Raw genomic sequence first — 20,514 nt, 5'->3', positions numbered from 1 at the left:
TCGAACTTTTCTAAAAAAAAAAAAATGCTAAAAATATTGATGATTTTTATAATTGCTAGAAGCCTAAATATATTTATTTTTAATTTTTTAAAATTATAAAAGTCATTTGAGTTCCATATTTTTTAGAAAATAAATAAAAATTGGCAAAAAATGAAAAATAAAGCAATATTTTAATAATTATTTAAAAATTAAAAATAAAAGTAAAATTTTAACAAAACTAAACAATGTTAGATTTTTAAGTAGGTAGATAGATACTGGGATGTTGCATTTTCAGATGGATATAAAAATTTTCCTATTTTTGCAAAGTCAACTTGAAACTAAAAATCTTTGTTGCTTGGGGGCATGAAGCGTCCTGAGCATTTAGCAGCTGAATCCCCAATTTAAGCATATAGCACATGCAAGAAGACTAGAAGGCAGAAAGAAGAAAAAATTAAGTCTTTTCCGAAGGATTGTCCTAGTCTTGTCCGTCGTCTTCTAGTCCGATAAAATTATACACCTATTCAGATAGTTCACAATAGTCAGATACCACACTAGATGTGATTTTATTGAAGGAGGAATGGGAGAACCACATCGGTCCTTAGAGGAAGATCCAATATTTTTTTGGGGTAAACAGCACGTTTACACTGATTGTATTTTGACGCACACAATTAGCTTGTTTTGGGGGGAAAAGGGGGAGGGGTACTCAAAAAGAAAAAATACAATTCATCCTGCAGACGCAAAACAAGACGCTCTACTGAACAAATTTGGTTACTCCCTCGAGCTTCAAATCCATCGTCTGCTCCTCGCTCTGCTTCCTCTCCCACCCAGCCACCACAACCACTCAAAACATTAGACCAGCTCAGGTGACAAAAGAAAGGAAGGTGAACACCGCCTTTGCTGTGCGTAGCCCACAAAATGCTGCCTTTTTAGACGACGGAGTTTTGGCTATCAAAACATAAGTGATTAAAACTTCCTACTGTTATTCTCCTATTTCATATTCAGATCCAATTAGTTACTGTAAAAAATAATGGATTCACCTCTTAACCCTTAGCACCAGCATCAGCAACAGCTTTGTTGGCAGGATTGTACACGCTGAATTCACCGAACTCTCTTCTACCACTGGCAAAAATAGTGGCCAAAATATCAGTTACTAACTTGCAAAACAAGAACAAATAGATGGTAAAAAGCTACTAGCATCCATCATCTTGATGACTCATATCTGTGCGCTATCAAAAAATTAGCCCTCGTACCCCTCATAGTAATGCTACTTTAGAAATAAACATCTTAAATTGATTTGACAACCAATGATTTCTTCAAATTCTCAAGGCATAAGCTGTGAAAAGAACATTGGACCAAATTTAAGAGTCGGACAACACAACTGTCATCCCTTAATGATTCATTCTAAATTGCCTGCATTTTAGGGCTAAATAAAACAATTTCAAAATTGGAGAGAGCAGAACCTCCAATAGAATCTAATACCAAGGAATGTGAGTGATGAAGGACCTCACGTCCTCACACAAAGGGGATAAACCTTAATGCTCGATTTAATTAATAATAATCAAATCTGAGTAAAACCTACTACAATCACATGTTTTAGGCCTAATATGCTAGGGAGCAAGCAAATAAATACAGGAAACCAAAAATATTACTAGATTATTACTGAGAAAAATATTATTATAAAACTGCTGCAAAGTTAGGAAAAATACTGAAAAATAACAATATTACAAGATTGTCAAAAAATCTTAAAAATTTCAAATGCAATGAATTTGGGCCATAAGCCTTGAGGTTCACACAGCACCATTCTCCCCTGCTTGCTAAAAATTGACCTTGAATTTGAGATATTCAAAGGAAGAAAATTGAAGAACCAAGCGCACTTGTAGTTGAACGAAATACACACAGGCTTCAAAAATAAATGGGCAAGTCATTAGAGATAATTTAGACAAATCTGTTGGGAATGATAAATCCACATAAATGATATCATCCACACCCTCAACCTTCATTTACCATCCATGGGCCTGTCTTAGGATTCCCAAATCAATTGGGATTTTCAGTTTAATGTTATGATTCCCAAATCAATTGGGATTTCTAAATAACGTGTCATGATTTCCAAATCCATTGAGATTCTATTTAATGTCAGGATTCTATTTAACGTTGGGATTTTTATTTAATGTCTTAGGATTTCCAAATCAACTAAGATTGAGTCTATTAAAGACTTGGATTGAGATATGGTACATTCCTCATAGGGGTAGAGTTCCCAACACTATGTATGTGTGTGTGTGTAACCCAACAGGGCTTTTTCATTCAAGCAATAAAAAACTCATAGCCTTCGGTTAATTTGGAGGCTGATCCCCTCAAAGTGATCAACCTTATTTTCTCTTTCTATTTTATTTTCTTTCAATTTCCCCATTTTCTCTACAAAAACCCTAGGCTCTTATCAGCCTGCCCACAAGCTCTATTGATCAAGAACCTTGTGTCCTCTCACAAAGGGGATAAACCGTAAACATTAATCTCAATTTGATTCATAATCTTTGGCTCTAAAGAAACCCTCCAACAATCACATACTTACCAGCCAAAAATATGCTTGAGAATCAAGAAAATAAATTTAGGGAACCTAAATACTACAAGCATGCCTCTTTCCTAATAAATAAAACTGCAGAATCTACCAGGTCACTGCCTAATAAAAAGATATTAGTATAAAATTGCTGCAAAAAATCCTGAAAAATAGCAACACAAGATCGCCCTAAAATTCTCTAAAATTTCAAATGTGAACTATTTGCATTATAGGCCTTGAGTTTTACATTGCATCAGTTAGCTCAGGTGCTTGAACCACCCAATTTACACCATTGGGTTGACAATGTCTAACCTCATCCTATACATGGCTAGCGATATAACCCCTCCAAAGAAGCATTAAATCTAAATAAATCTACATCCTCAGACAAATAAATCGCCACAACGGAAATTGAAGAAAGATCAAGATGAAAAGGGTGAAAATATCTGTGGTCAACAAATGATGACCCAAGCCTTAAATTGCAGACTCTCTTCAACTTGGATCAAGCCCAAATTTGGCCTTTTGAGGATCAATTGACCACTGTGGCAGTGATTGGCGACAAGATTGAGGGGGTAGGGGAAGGTATTTATGCTTAGTTGAAGCAAATTTGCAGGCTTGCAGCCAAGCAGCTGTGGATGCTGTTTGATCAACATTCGAGAGAAAAGGGTCACTGTCATGGAGGCTGTGATTCCATGAACATTGTTCTCTATCGATGGTTCTTAGCCAGTGGCAGGGGAAGATGGTGCCAACATCAGCAATGGAGTCACCTTGGTGAGGTTGAGTGTGGAAAAAATTGATCCAGAACGATGGATGATTTTCCCAATAGTTGGGGTGCATCATCATGAGTACCGCAATATCGCTGGTAATTATTGCAGCAGCACTAAAAATGAACCAGTTTGGGATTCCATGCTTCTAAAGTTCTCAGTAAATGACGTACATCTGTGCTTCTCACCAGAAGGGCATAGATGTGGCTCTTGGGAATAAGATTAAGAATTTTTAACATCGGGTATTAAAGTAGGTCAATATTTGGTGAAAATAGTTTTTTTTGTGTGTGTGTGTGTGTGTTATGTCATGGTTTAGTTCCATAAGCCAACTAATGTTGATGATGTTCATTCAGATGAGCTTTCTGAGCAAGAAGATAGAGGTGCAGCCAGCTGAGGAAGTTTTTTGGGGAACACTTCTGACATCAAATATCTCATCCGTGGTGGTTTAAAAGCTTTTCTTGTAATGTTAGTCGATGTTAATGTATTGGGAGAGGAACATATAGAAGCTTCAAAAGCTGTTTTATTTTGGGGTTTTGATCTTGTGTCCTTGCCCAGCCCAACTTGTCTACTCATTTTTGTAATTGTTTTTTTAAGGGTGGGTTAAAAAATTGAATCACTCTCTCTCCCCTCTCTCTCTTGGGTTTAAGTCAAGTGTAACATTTAATACAACGTTAGAAAGAGATGGTGGAAATGCAAGTTCGAGTCCAAAGTTCATTTCTTCATGAAAACGTTAGTCTCTTTTACTCGTGTAGTGTTTGAGAGTATATATATTTAAATTCTAAAATCCTCAACCATGAACTCAACAAATTTACCATCCACGGGTCTGTGTTAATTATCCCAAATCAATTGGGATTTCTAATTAATGTGTTAGGATTCCCAAATCATTTCTAATTAATGTGTTATGATTCCCAAATCCTTAGGATTCTATTTTTAAAAAGAAGCTGATGAAAAAGAACGTTTTGATTTGTTTTAAAAATGTTTAGCCCCCCCTATGAAAAGGGAGCTATTAAAAGAAAAAGCTGACTTCGAGTATTTGGTAAAATTGTAAGATGCTTAAAAGCATTTAAATTGACAAACAAATATGTCTTTTTAGAAAATATAGGGTCTGTTTGCTATCGCTGTTATTTTTTGTTTTCTAGTTCTATTTTTGCATAGTGAAGAAACAGATTATAAAAACATGTTTGTCTATGTTACGACTTGCGAGTTTTCTATTTCTATTGTTGATTTTTGTCCATTTGCAAAAAAGTTGAAAACCAAATAATATAATTTTTAGTTGTTTTGAAAACTTCTTGTTAGAAATTTTAATATCCAAAAATAGTTCTTTTAGATTAAATAACTTATTTTATACATTTTCAATTTTAAAATTGAAATAAAATAATCAATAGAAATGAGAAGTTTCCTTTTAAAAGCTGGAAAAGTTGTTTACCAAACACGTGCGACCTAGCTTTTTCTTTTAAAAATGAGAAGTTGAGACAAAAAGGAGGGACTAAACTCACCCTCAATGTTTTAGGATTCCCATATCAATTAGGACTGAGTCATTAAGGACTTGGATGGGGATATTTTACATTCCTAATAGGAGCAAAGTACCCAACCTATATACATGTAACCTTACGTGGCTTTTCCATTCAAGCAATAACATAATTCATAGCCTCTAGCTAATTTGTAGGTAGATCCTCTCTAAGTGATCAACCTTTTTTTCTCTTTTTATTTTCCGTTCTTTCAATTTCCCCAATTTCTTTATGAAAACACCGTAGGGTCTCTTATCAGCCCACTTAAAAGCTCTATTGATTAAGGACCTTGCTTCCTCAGACAAAGGGGATAAACCCTAAACCCTAATCTCAATTTAATTCATAATCTTCGACTCTAAAGGAAACCTCTTACAATCACATACCAGCCAAATATGCTTGAGACTCAAGAAAATTAATTTAGGGAACCTAAACACTACAAGCATGCATCTTTCCTAATAAATAAAATTGTAGAATCTACCAAGTCATTGCCTAAAAAAAAAAAAATACCATTATAAAATGCTGCAAAAATTGTAGAAGTCCTGAAAAGTAGCAATACAAGATCGCCCTAAAATTCTCCAAATTTCAAATACGATGTATTTACATTGTAGTCCTAGAGGTTTACGTTGCATCAGCTAGGTCAGGCACTTGAACCAGTCAATTTACACTATTAGGTTGACAATGCCTAACCTCACCCTATACATGGCCAGCGATATAATCCGTCCCCAAAGAAGCATTAAATCTAAATAAATCCGCATCCTCAGACAAATAAATTGCCACAACTGAAATTGAAGAAATATTTAAGATGAAGAGGGTGAAAATCTCCGTGCTCAACAAATGAAGATCCAAGCATTAAATTGCAGCCTCTCTTCAACTTGGATCAAGCACAAATTTGGGCCTTTGAGGAGCAATTGACCGCTGTGGCAGTGATTGGAAACAGGATTGGGGTGGGGGGGGGGGGGTGTGGGATTTATGCTTAGTTGAAGCAAATTTGCAGGCTTGCAGCCAAACAACTGTGGGTGCTGGCTTTGATGAAGATTTGAGAGAAAAGGGTCACTGTCATGGAGGCTGTGATTCCACGAACATTGTTCTCTATTGATGGTTCTTAGCCAGTGGCACCAGGTGACAAGCAGGGATGAAAAAAAGGTGCAGGGGAAGATGGTGCCACTGTCAGCAATGGAGTCACCATGGTGACAGCTGCAGTGCCTGAACAGTATTGAGCGGAAAAATTGATCCAGAAAGATGGACGCTTTGCCCAATAGTTGTGGGGTGTATTGTCTGACCCTAGCGTCCCTCTCACTCGGCTCATAATAATAATAATTATTATTTTCAATTTATTTGGGCTTCTTTCTCTTCAGTGATGACAGGGAGGGAGCAGCCTACAGCTTTTGGAACCCATGTGCAGTAAAACCCAGAAGACTTTTGTGGCTGTCAAAAGATCTTGTACAAGCCTTCTACAACTCTTACAAGGCTCAACAATCTTTGAATGCCAATCCTCTTAGATTCATAAAAGGCTGGAATAAGATCTTTCAACATCACTAACAAAGCAAAACAATTTTGATTTCTCATATTCTAGCATAACCTTCCTTGTTTTTCTAAAAAATTAAAATGGTACAGTTTTCATGCTTATATATCTTGCTCCATCTACATCCTTGGCTTTACTTGTCTCATCTTGGCCTTCTTTTTTCATGTACTTATCATTTTATACACAACCCTGCCATCCAGAATTGCTTGTAGTGTCAATATTTGCATATTTAGAAGTCACAAACTTGAAGTCCATGGATGTAGGATTCTTCACCAAATGGGTGGTTGCAAAGGTGAGGAGGGTGCATTAGCAGGTCCTGGTGCAGGCTAACAGTGAAAGTGAGAGGGCATAAGTTTTTTAAAATAGAGATTAAGGTTTTTCATTTTAAATCTCAAGCATTTATAGGTAAATCCAAATCCATTTGGAGGGGACAAATAATATATAAAAACCTACAATCACCCAAAAAAACTGAGAGAGAGAGAAAGAGAGAGAGAGAAAGAGGTGCAGGCAACTTGAAAAGAAAATCATTATTCTTTATTTTCTATATATATATATATATATATATATATATATATCTTATTCATGGCACACCTGCATAATTATTTGCTATACAAAGAAAGCAAAGTGGGTAAGCATAATCAAGAAGCAGTACCTATGCTTCACATCCCAGCCAGCAGGTAAAAATTGAGGATGAATTGCTTCAACAAAAACTTGTCTCCACCTTTGACAAAATTGGGTAATACCATTCTCTCCATATTCTTTTAGCAGATGATCCACTACTTGCTTCCCATGTGGTCCATGTCCTAACAAAGATAACTTTGAATTATGTTTAGAAGAGACAATTCCATCGGTTCTAGATCCAGAACAATATGATTCCACTGTTCCATTTGATAGACTTCTACTTTCATAATTATCATCATCAATTAAAGAGCAAACTTCTTGTGTCTGAAAAACTTCATTTTGATCAGAGTTGGTATCCTTATTGCTACAGCTTAAAACTTGTGCATAAACTTCAGAAGAAGAACACATGGAGGGATTGCTCACATCAGTATCCACCACCATGGAGGGACTCCTGTTTTCATTTTTGATAAATGCTTCTCCTGTATTATTTTGCAATTCATCTGCAGTATCAAGTTTTACGGAATCTGGTACAGTATACAAGACCATGCTGGTGTTACTCTCCTGGCCTTCGTGTGGGAGGGTACTACCTGTGGTATATTTAAAAGACAACCCCCTCTTCTTCTTCATTCGCCTTCTCTCATGAGGACTCATGCCCACTAGCAAAGCATTTTTTAAATCGTCCTCTGCTATTTCCCTCCCTCCATAATATTTCCCAACAATCTGCAAGAAAAGTTAGAAGAGGAATTCCATTCAGAGAAACTTCTTAAATAAACATAAACAAACTCAGTCTACCTGGATATAATGGAAAATTTTAAATAGTAATTTTTTTTGTTTTGTTCCCCACAGTGGCCGCGGGGGGTGGGGGTTTAGGGGAAAAATGGATGTAGTGATAATATAGAAGAAATTTGTAAAAAATCTAGAAAAAATAAACAGATATTATTTGCTAAGCGAGGGGAAAAAAATTCTTTAATGAGTACGTGAAATTCACTCAAAAAAGTAGAAATCAATTCAAGAATCCATCTGGTCATTACAAGACGAAACCAATGGTTCCACAGGTGAACAACAATATTCAAGCATATAGCCATCATTGGAATTACTTCTGCCATAATACACAAATCAAACTTACCAAGTGACCCTTCTCTGCAAAGAACCATGTCTTTCGTTGATTATGCATGCTTTCTCATCTTACATTAACATTTACACATCTTCACATTTTGTTTTCATTGGGGCGGGTCTTCGAAAATTGATAAAGTTGTTTTATTGCAATCTGCACATTGCGGATTCAAGTTACAGGAACAGCCTCTCTGTAAGGCTGTGCACATCAGATCCTCCCCTCGCCCCACATTGACATTTGTAACTCCTGCTTGATTGCATTATGTTTTCCTTTTCTGCATGAAATTACTCCCTTTCAGATAATTGTCCAAACTTCTTATTCCATAGATTTGGCACACATTGAGGCTATTCAGATTTTATTTATCTCAAACAGTTATATTGAGAGTGCTGCCAATCTTATATTCTTTTCATTCTTTTGTTCGGCTATTGATATGGATAATTATTTCAACAATCCCATTAGAGCAAAGTCAGCTGACAAATATCCTCTCAGGACAATATACGAACCGTCTCCCTCGGCAATAAGCAGACTAAAAAGGGCAAGCATCACATTCAATATCAGACCTGCCCCACTATACAAGTAATAATCAGCATGGTGGAAAGTGGAGACCATGAACACATTGACTTTATATCCAGTTAACATAGACTGTCACTCATTCCAAATAGTGGCATACAAAATCAAGTTTTAAACAGCACAAGCATAGGTTCTTCTTTTGACAGCCACACTCTTAAAATACCACCTACTAACATAGCACTCGCAATTCCCATATAAGAACTTACACTACAACATATTTGCTGTGTCAGAAAAATTGCTACTTATAGAAATCAAAGAAAAATGAAAGGAAGGGTGCCCTAGCGCTTAAGGTGCATTGAGGCGCAAAGGGCACCTTGGTGCCTAAAGAAGAGGAGGTGCAAATTTGTTGCCAATGTGTATAAACTGCTCGATATAGGATGCATTCAATTGAGTCAATTCATAATAATTAGAACTACCTTATTGGCTTAGAATTTTACTGTACATTTGTTGAAGTTTCAAATAGACATTTTTTTTTTAGTTAAGCTCATGGTTTTTTGAAGGACTTGGACAATTTATGTTGAAGAATTGGGTAAAATGGAAGATCCAATCACCATGATAGGTCTCTCCCTCTAGTTATAACATATGTCAAGTGCATACCAATGGCCATAATGCCCTTACTAACTCACGCTAACATAACACTGGCACATGCTAACAATGATAATGACCAAAATAACCATTAACATTCCCCCTCAAGCTGGAGCATTGATATCATATGCTCCTGGCTTGTTACACAAGCACCCCTAAGGCTTTAGTGAATAAATTAGCATGCTACAAATCACACTTAGGAGTGGTTGTAATGAGCTTTTGTACAAAGTTTCTCCCGAACAAAGTGGCAATCAATTTCAATGTGTTTTTTCCACTTATGAGAGACCAAGCCAATCACCATGATAGGTCTCTCCCTCTAGTTATAACATATGTCAAGTGCATACCAATGGCCATAATGCCCTTACTAACTCACGCTAACATAACACTGGCACATGCTAACAATGATAATGACCAAAATAACCATTAACATTCCCCCTCAAGCTGGAGCATTGATATCATATGCTCCTGGCTTGTTACACAAGCACCCCTAAGGCTTTAGTGAATAAATTAGCATGCTACAAATCACACTTAGGAGTGGTTGTAATGAGCTTTTGTACAAAGTTTCTCCCGAACAAAGTGGCAATCAATTTCAATGTGTTTTTTCCACTTATGAGAGACCAAGTTGGAGGCAATATGAATAGTAGTTTGGTTATCACACATCAACTCCATAGACCAAGAATGTGGAAAACCCAATTCTTTCAACATGTTCTTCAACCAAACAAGTTCACCTATAATGTGAGCCATGACCCTATTTCCTGACTCAACACTTGGGCCACCACAATTTGTTTCTTACTCTTCCAAGAAACAAAGTTACCACTAATAGAGATATAAAACTCAGTCGTGCATCTTCTATCAAAAGGTGATTTGGCCCAATGTGCATCTGCACATCCCTAAACACAAGTGTGACCTCAATCCTGATAAAAAAGACCTCTACCAGGTGCACCTTTGAGATATTTCAAGATGTAAATTACTACATCCGAGTGACATGTTCTTGAAGAGTCAAGAAACTGGCTCACAACACTTGTTGAGAAAGATATATCCAGTCAAGTGACTATGGAATAATTCAATGTTCTAACAACTCTCTGGTACTGTTCATCCATATCATGCACTGACTTAATATTAGGATCCATGGGTGTATCAACAGTTTTGGGTCCCAAAATATCAATCTCATAAAAAAATCAAGAACATACTTCGTGACAAGATGATTCCCATACAAGATTTGGACACTTCTATACCCAGGAAGTACTGCAATTGTCCCAATTCTTTGGTCTGAAACTTAGTTTGTAGGAAATGCTTTAAGCTTTGCACAATATCATCCACATCCGCAATAAGCAAAATCCTACCAAATGGAATAAAAAATATGGAGTGATCCACCATAGAGGCCAAACTCGAGTACGACAACACCAAATCGACCAAACCATGCTCTGAAAGTTTGTTTTAAAACCATATAATGATTTCTTGAGCCGATACACTCAACCAAACCATGCTTTGAAAGTTTGTTTTAAAACCAAATAATTATTTCTTGAGCTGATACACTAAGATTGACTCTCCTTGAGCAACAAATCCAAGTGGTTGTACCATATAGACCTCCTTTGAAGATCACCATTTAAGAAAGCATTCTTTACATCTAATTGCAGTGACACATGACGGTTGAAAAGATGAATAAGGCAAGTTGGGTGATTGGGGAGAATGTATCTGAATAATCCAAACCATACACCTAAGTATGCTCCTTAGCAACAAGGCGGGCCTTTAAACGATCCATAGAACCATCTCAATTGACCTTCATGGTACACATGCAGCGGCAACCAACCATACACTTATCAGGCCAACTCCCAAGTATCATTGTCCAGTAGCTCACACATCTCTTCAAACATTGCAATCTTCCACCCTAGATCAGATAGGACTTCAGATTTAGATTTTGGATTAGCAACAAAGGACAGAGTACTATTATATAAGGGTGACAAAAAATCATAGGAAACAAAATTAGAGATTGGGTATTGGAATAAGTGCATTTACCTTTTCAAACAACAATAAGAGAATCAACATCTTGGGAAATAGAATCTAATGAGGGAACTAGAGGCATAAAATGTGGAAGCTAGGGGAGGCTCTCCCCCCTTGAGTTGATGTATGTGCACCTACAAATTGGGACAATTCAAGCATGAAAAGGACTCAAAATGGATGAAGATCTAGGAGGATTGAGTGGAGATATTAGGTTAGAATCTAGAAGGCTAGGAATAGGAAGGGACTCATCAATGTCAACAAAAATCAAGGAATCAAAATAGTTTAGGTGTAGGCTCATAAAAATGACATTTGTAGCGACAAAGAATTGATGTAAAGTAGCACTATACATTGATATCCCTTTTGAGTACATGTCCCCCATAAAAATTTTACATTTGATAGCATGAGGATCCATCTTATCCATTGTTAGACTTAATTGATGGACAAAGTACACAACCAAATATATGAGGAGGAAGTAAGAACAACGGAGCCTTAGAGAAGATAACTGAAGGGATTTTACCACCAAGGATAGAGGATGGAATTTTATTGAAGAAAGAAAGCAAGAAATGAGCACAACATCACTTCCAAAAGCTTTAAGGACATTCATTTGAAACAATAGGGTATGAGTGAGTTGAAGAATGTTTGATTTTCCACTATGCACCTTCGTTTTGTTGTGGAGTGAGAGCACAAGATGACAAATGTATCATACTAGAGTTAGTCATATAGGTAGTAAATTGAGCAATGAAGTATTCCTTAACATTATCACTATGAAGTATCTTGACTAGCATATGAAATTGAGTCCTATTTGAGAATAGAAGGCACAAAAGCTATTAAAATATTTGGCTATAGCCAAGGCCTTAAATTATGATTTCGACTAAAATTTTGAAGCTACAAAAGTACAAAAATTTCGATTTCAAAAAAAATGGAAATAAGTATTAAAGCTTGAATTCTTGTATGAAATTTTAGAAATGGTTAATAGACATAATAATGTAGGTTTTTTTAGGATTACTATATTATAAATTAAAAAATTCAGCGTGATTAGAGGAATGTTTTTCTTTAATATTTCGAAGTATTTTTTGTGTACTTAGTTCTTTTTTCTGAATTTTTTCTCAATTTTGACGGGAGAATATGTCTCTGTAAATTCTTCTTTGTCAAATGAAATCTTTCTTTTGCTATCAAAAAAATGTTTATATAAATTAAATACATCAATGTTCTGTATGAGGTGCAATAGTTGCAATATAACATGCATATTAAACATATTCAGCTAATATAAATGAAATTCATAAATCAATTAAAAAAAATTTAACTATATAAATAAAGATAATTTAGACATGAATGGCTAAATAAAACTTTGTTGCTTATATCTAAGCTTAATTTTTTATATAATTTCAAAAGCTCTTGCAATAATCTTTTGTTTTAATTAAAACATAAAATAAATTAAGGGAGAAATCTTGCTTTTCGTTTAAATCTCTCATTTAAATTCCAAGGAAATTCCATTCTTTAGTTAGAATCTCAACAAGTTTCACTAAAATTTTGAGATTTCGGAAAGTTTCAGCTGATTTGTTGAAATTTCAATGAAAATTTTGTAAGATGTAAATCGACTACCATTTTGAATTCATGGGTGATGGAGATACGAAGTTTCAACATAAATTTTGATAATTTTGTGGAAATTTAAGACCATGGTTATTGTTACACCCACTCTAGACAAACGATTTGATTAAAGCCACTCCACTAGTAGTACAATAGCACCCTACCTTAATAATAGCATGGGCACCTAGGAACCCTACTTAGTAAGGAAAGGGTACAGCGAGGGAGTGATGGGCCACCTTAATCTATAGATCTTTCATTAAATACAACAAAGTCTTCTTGGAACAGATTAGTCATCGACAAACAAATCGAAACTCAAACTTGATGAGACGCACGACTAGGATCCCCAACATCGGATAGGACTAATACGAAAGGACTAACCCCATGTTTATTAACTCAAAAGGCAAATGGAATGTGATGATGTTTTCCAATTAAAAAGACTCACGCTTAGATTAGAAACAAAACTCAAAGTAGGAACTAGCTATTTTAACTTGTCCGATGGTGGATTACTAAGGCGACAATGGATTTGATGTGATGTAGCTGTGGCAATAGGAGTAACTCAAAAGTACTAAGGTCCACCAGCCTCACGTCCGGCGCCATTCGTCTACCTCATCTCCAAATCCTAAACATCAGTAGAATCAGGAAAGAAGGTTACAGAATAATTTAGTGACTTTGCATACAATCTTACTAAAAAACATGATACAAAAGGGGGATATATATACACACGTACATATTTTTTTTTAGCAGAGGAGATTTTATTAATAAGAGAAGAATTTACAAAAGGGGATAAGACATCTCCCATCAAAATTCTGTAAAAATACAGAAAAAAAAAAAAAAAATCTAATGGCACAAAATAAATGCTTTGAAAAATCAAAGCAAAAAATTCCTCCAATCTCATTGAATTTCTGAAAAGCTCACTCCCTTAAAGCATCCAAGCCAATGCACCAAAAGAGACCAAGTAATAATTTTTTTCCCACACCAGCTGCCTATTCAATATTTTCCTTGAAAAAATCTGTGCATTTCACTCCAACCTTAAATCCCACAACACTACAAATATACTGCATTGCCACAGAATAGCCCCTTCTTCCAAAACCCTCAAGAAATAGCCAACATTCCTCCCACAGACACTAGACAAACCCAAGCTTCTCCCAATATGCCAAATAATTAATTCCAGATGCTCCAAGCAAAGTCAGTGTAACAACAAATGAGATGCTGACTCAAAAATTCAAATAACAATGCACACAAACATCTGAAGATAAGGCCTTCAAAGGTCTTCTGATTTATAATGGATAACTAGTATTGATTCTATTAAGCACAGTCAGCCAAATGAAAACTGTTGTGAATGAACTCGGATTTGCACAGCGGAAATTAAATGCAGCAATCAATGAAGAATAAATATGGAACACACACACGCAGTATATCAAAAAGCAAGAACAACAACGCAAAGATTTACGTGGTTCAACAATGCCTACATCCACAGGAGCAATCCGCAAAGTTTCACTATGTAAGTGTCAAAAAACATACAATACAATCACTCTTACAATGATTTTTTTTCTTTTTGAGTATACCCAGAATGGTATATTTATAAACATTTCAGAGGTTCCCCTCCAAACACCCAACCAACTTAATGTTCACATTCAAATTTTGAAAATCAGCGGTGGGTTCCCAAGCCAAACCGTCGACTAATTGGGTCAAATAGTCAACTATTTCAGACAGAATGTAAATTGTCCGAATTCTGGAGCCAAACCGTCGATTGTTTAAGCCAAATAGTCGATAGTTTCCCTGTTGCTCTTCAGCACATGTGATTTTCCATTATATCTTCTTCCTTGTTTATGTAATCGATCAAATATATGAGCCACAAAAACATAACAATCTCCACCTTGGCGAGTATACGCCCCTTAGGAGAACCTGAAAAACATAACTTGTTGCTCCACCTTGACCTTGGAATGTTAGGTTGGGTCCATCTCCCTTCTAGCACTTGGAGACGTGAAGTAAGTCCAAAAAATTCTTGAACTTTTCAATAGTAACCGGTTTTGTCAAAATGTCCGCAGCGTTTTCAAATGTGTAAACCTTACCCAGTATAAGTTCACCTAAAGTAATCAATTCCCAGACCCTCTGGAACCTTACATCAATATGCTTGATTCTAGCATAGTACACTTGATTCTTCACCAAGTAGATAGCGCTTTGACTGTCACAACGTAGCACAACCCCACTTTACTGTAAACCCAACTCTTTGACCAAACCAGTAAGCCATAAGGCTTCCTTTGCAGCTTCGGTAACTGCCATGTATTCAGATTCAATTGTAGACAATACCACCAAGAATTGTACTATGGACCTCCAACATATAGGTTCTCCCACAAGGGTAAAGACATAACCCGTTATAGACCTTCTGTCATTCATATCCCCTACATAATCAACATCAACAAACCCCACAACTGATGGACTATCCTATTGCTTGTCGAACATGATGCCATAAAAAGAGTACCCCTTAAGTATTTGAGAATCCATTTGATGGCTTCCCAGTGTTGCCTACCAAGATTAGAGAGAAACTTACTCACCACACTCATTGCATGTGTCAAGTCTGGTCTTGTGCACACCATGATATACATTAAACTCCCCACGGCGCTAGCATAGGAGGCCTTTGACATGTCCCTGATATCATCATCCGTACTTGGGCATTCAGAAGTAGACAATTTAAAGTGACTCGCTAGAGGTGTACTTACCGGTTTAGCATCAGTCATGCTGAACCTTTCCAACACCTTATCCATATAACCACCCTGAGATAACAACAACCTCCCTGCAGTTCTGTCCCGGTGAATCTCCATGCCAAGTATCTTCTTGGCTGGACCAAGATCCTTCATGTCAAACTCTTTATGCAACAGATTCTTTAATTGATTTCCTTCAGTTAAATCCTTCACAGCTATTAACATGTCATCGACAAACAATAATAAGAAAATAAGAGAACCATCATCAAACTTATTCACATACACGCAGCAGTCATACTCACATCTTCTTGTAGCCTACCCTGATCATATAGGAATCAAATCTTTTGTACCATTGCCTTGGAGACTGTTTCAGCCCGAAAAGAGACTTCTTCAACTAGCAAATTAAGTGTTCTTGCCCTGTTTCACTGAATCCCTCCTACTATACCATATAAATTTGTTCCTCCAAGTCACCATGGAGAAATGTCATCTTCACATCCATTTGTTCCAAATGCAAATCATAATGAGCTACTAATCCCAACACTACCCTGATGTCGGACCACAAGTGAAAAGATTTCATCATAATCTATTTCCTTTTTCTGTGAGTACCCCTTTGCCACTTACCATGCTTTGAATTTCTCTCCTTCCTTTTTTAAAATTACTTCCTTTTTCCTATATATCAATTTGCAACCTATCGCCTTCTTCCCATTTGGAAGCTCTGCCAACTCCCAAGTTTGATTCTTATGTAACGATTCCATTTCCTCAATCATAGCACCCATCCACCTACTTTTCTCCTGGTCATGCACTGCCTCTTGAAAAATAGTTGGATCATTACAACTAGTAATGAAAGCATAAGATGCTAACTCTTCAAACTCCTACCTTGGCGGTGGTCTAATAGTGCTCCTGGATCTCCATATAGGAATATTGTCAACTTGCTGGTTTCTCGAGCTAAAACTCCCTACAACCGGAGGGCCAAGATCATTATCATTGCCACAAGTTTCTAACTCCACTTGCACAACATGTTCGTCTCTGCTCCAGTTTTCTAACTCCTATTTCTCTTTATCAAATTCTTGAGTACGCTTCACCATAGCCTTTTTATAAAAAACTACATCCTTACTGATCACCACCTTGTTTGTCATTGGATCCCACAGCTTGAACCCCTTTACACCCTTTTGATATCCCAAAAAGATGCAGCGTCTAGACTTTGCGTCAAGCTTCGATCTCTCCTCACTAGACACGTGAATATAGGTTGGACAACTGAATACCTTCAATCCAGAATAGTCTACTGCATTTCCCGTCCATACCTCTTCCGCCACTTTCTCTTCTAGTGATGCCTTGGTGATCGGTTTACCAAGAAACAAGTCATACTAACTGCCTTTGCCCAGAAGTTCTTTTGTAGCCCTGCATTAAACCTAAGACACCGAGCTCTTTCAGCTAGAGTTCGGTTCATCCTTTCAACCACACCATTTTGCTGAGATGTCCGGCGAATAGTGAAATGCCTCTTACTGCATTAAGCCTGAGACACCGAGCTCTTTCAGCTAGTGTTTGGTTCATCCTTTTAGCCACACCATTTTGCTAAAGTGTCCGGCAAACAATGAAATGTCTCTTAATGCCATACTGCTCACAAAACTCCATGAACCTAGAATAAGCATACTCAGTCCCATTGTATGACCTAAGGGATTTGATTCTCCTCCCAATCTGGCTTTCCACTTCAGCTTTCCACAACTTAAACTTGGCAAACGTATCAGACTTGTGCCGCATTAAGTATACCCAGACTTTCCGTGAGTAGTCGTCAACAAAACTCACAAAGTAAACATGTCCACTTCTTAATGCTACTCTAACCGGCCCCCAAATATCAGAATGTATATAATCAAGAATACCTTCCGTCTTGTGAATAGCTGATTTGAATTGTGCCCTATTTTGTTTTCTAAGAACACAAAATTTGCAAAAATTCAGCTTTCATGTTTTCATATCTTTCAAGAGTTTCCTCTTGTGAAGTTATTTCATACCATGTTCACATATATGCCCAAGCCGCATATGCCACAAAACGGTTTCATCAAATTCAGAATCTACGGCTGTAGCTCTACCTAAAACAGTAGTTCCCTGCAGTGTATAAATATTTCTATCTAACTTTTGCCCTTTCATCACCATCAAATAACCTTTGCACACTTTCATAATCCCACTTTCGGATTTGTAATTAAATCCATTACAATCCAAAGTGCCAAGTGAAATGAGACTTTTTCGTAGGTCCGGTATATGTCTTACATTGCTCAAAGTTCTTACAGCACCATCAAACACTTTAATTCTAACACTTCCTACGCCAATATTTTACAAGAGACATCATTGCCCATAAGAACTGAACCTGAATTTACCAACCTGTAAGTGCTGAACCACTCCTTATTTGGAGTCATATAGTAAGAACATGCCAAGTCTAGGATCCATGAGTTCGTGAGGCAATCCAACCCCGACGAAACTGAAAGTACATCACCATCACTGCAAACTGAATTTCCTTTTTGAACTACATTTGCTGATTTTGAAGTCCCTTCATGTTTTTCAGCATTTCCTTTCTTCCAATCCGCACACTCCAGTTTAATATGCCCCTTTTTACCGCACTTATAACACCAAATATCATTTTTCTTCTTGGATTGAGTTCAGGATTTTTGACTTGATCCATTTCCGAATTTTCCTCTCCCATGATCATGGTTACCTTTCACCACTAGTCCTTCTTCGTGTGAATTTTCATCGTAGACTTTTATCCTTTGATGAAACCCCAACAAGACACTTGTTACCTCTTCCAAGTTTAGGGTCTATTTTCCCCATGTAAGAGCGGTAACTACGTTCTCATATGTGTGAGTCACTCACATGGAATTCAGTAGCATCAACGCCTTATTATCCTCTTCAAATTTCACATCAACCCACATTAAATCACTTATAATATGATTAAATGCATTGATTCAAGTTTGAACCATCTACCATCTTAAGCTAATAAAGACACTGCTTAAGAAATAATTTGTTAGTAAGGGACTTGGATATGTACCAGATTTCAATCTTTTGCCAAACAGCCACAAGAGAATCTTCCTCCATGACATGATAAAGCATTTCGTCAACCAAACACAATCGTATTGCAGCAACAACCTTTGCCTCTAATTCTTTCTAATTAGCATCATTCATACCTTCCGGTTGAACACCATACAAGGCCTTCACCATCCCTTACTGCACAAACAAATCTTTCACTTTCGTCTGCCACAAACCAAAGTTTCCGATTCCATCAAATTTGACAACATCAAATTTCGCAGATGAAGTGCTAGATGCCATAACAACGCTCTGATACCAGTTGTTGTGAATGAACTCGAATTTGCACAGTGGAAATTAAACGCAGCAATCAATGAATAAAAAATATGGAACACACACACGCAGTATATCTGAAAGCGAGAGCAACAATGCAAAGATTTACGTGATTCGGCAATGCCTACATCCACAGGAGCAATTGGCAAAGTTTCACTATGTAAGTGCCAAAGAACATACAATACAATCACTCTTACAATGATCTTCCTTCTTTTTGAATATACCCAGAATGGTATATTTATAAACATTTCGGAGGTTTCCCACCAAACACCCAACCAACTTGCATTCACATTCAAATCTTGAAAATTTGCACTGGGTTCCCAAGCCAAACCATCGATTGATTGGACCAAATAGTCGACTGTTTCAGGCAGAATGCAATTTTTTTGAATTTTGGAGCCAAACCGTCGACTGTTTCCCTACTGCTCCTCAGCACATGTGATTTTCCACTGTCTTCTTCCTTGTTTATGCAATTCATCAAGTATATGAGCCACAAAAACACAACAGAAACCACAATCTTTGGGGGAGGTTTGGCCCTCCAAATACATGAGAATAAAGGAAAACAAGAGTTGGAATAGGTCGAAAAAATAAAAATGATTTACAAGAATATACCCCTAAATGATCAAAAGCCCAAGACTGAGTATCCCTAGATAAAGAAAGATTGAAGGGGGATTTCGAAATGTACAAAATAGAAAAAGGGGAGATGGAAATGGTATGATTTACTAATCCTATCCCCTTAACTATAGTGATGGACCCATTGGCAACAATAACATGAAGTAGATTTTTAGAATACTAGAGCAAAGAAAAGAAGTTGGTTACGCCTATCATATGGTCAGTGGCAATGGAGTCAATAACCTAGGGGCTGTGGAGAGATAAGAGAAGATATACATATTGTAGGATTACCTTTCTGAGTAAAAGACGCAATGTGACAAGATGCTTGTTGGAAGATTGATACTACAGGAACCTTGAAAGCTCTTCCTCTGAGGCAAACAGACAATTATAGTATGTTGTTCAACCGAACAAGTGATTGATGAGTGGAACACAACTTGGGGTTTGGGACTTTATCCTAGCACTAAAAAAAGAGACCAACGACAAGAAAGTGAATGGCTAGAACAATTGGAATAACCACAAACAAGGTGAGCCACTGAAACAACCACAAAGGAGTCACCAACAACCTAACATAATGGTGCCACAGCCCCAAAAATTAACACAAACACTAGCACCCCCAAGGGACCAACCAACAACAACTAACCAATTGCCACAAGCAAACGATAGAAAAAGGTCGGATTTTTGAACAAAAAACATGACCAGCAAATTGATAATATGGTACATGGAAGGATTTTAAGACATTCTAGATAAAATCAGTGCAAAAACAGGCTGGGAGGACGTCTCATGCACTGACGCATGGAATGGACTTGCTGGCATTTCGCCGGTGGGTTGGCCTCTTTTGATGATGGATTTTCACACACCTGGATCTGAGGGTTCTGTGATTAGGTATGGTGTTGTTTTTGCGAAATATGGAAGGATTATTGAGATTGCAAATAGGACAGTGCTGTCCAATAAATTTCCAGCAACTGCTCTGTTTTCTGGTGACCTCTGGATTTGTTTCTGATCTCTAGAGGTACAGATAATCCTCCTATGATGGCATATTTTCATAGGAAGATCAGGTTTCGG

The 20,514-nt window shown here is 37.0% G+C and overlaps 1 protein-coding gene across 3 annotated transcripts in view; it reads right to left on the bottom strand.

Moving 5' to 3' along the window:
* Positions 1–507: 507 nt before the first annotated feature.
* The window catches only part of LOC131149701 (protein RRP6-like 3), a 35,345-nt gene continuing 15,338 nt past the window's right edge, over positions 508–20,514 (bottom strand). For all 3 annotated transcript variants that reach the window (XM_058100393.1, XM_058100394.1, XM_058100395.1), the window contains 3 exons: positions 6,974–7,662; positions 1,017–1,098; positions 508–924 (listed from right to left, as the gene is read on the bottom strand). In XM_058100393.1, coding sequence (XP_057956376.1) covers positions 1,020–1,098; positions 6,974–7,662 — 768 coding nt within the window. In that variant the 3' untranslated portion in view covers positions 508–924; positions 1,017–1,019. The remainder of the gene's footprint in view (positions 925–1,016; positions 1,099–6,973; positions 7,663–20,514) is intronic.

Source organism: Malania oleifera, chromosome 2 (assembly GCF_029873635.1).
Source record: "Malania oleifera isolate guangnan ecotype guangnan chromosome 2, ASM2987363v1, whole genome shotgun sequence".
Taxonomy (NCBI): domain Eukaryota; kingdom Viridiplantae; phylum Streptophyta; class Magnoliopsida; order Santalales; family Ximeniaceae; genus Malania; species Malania oleifera.
The sequence above is the reverse complement of the archived record's forward strand: the minus strand, read 5'-3'. Positions and strand labels throughout refer to the sequence as shown.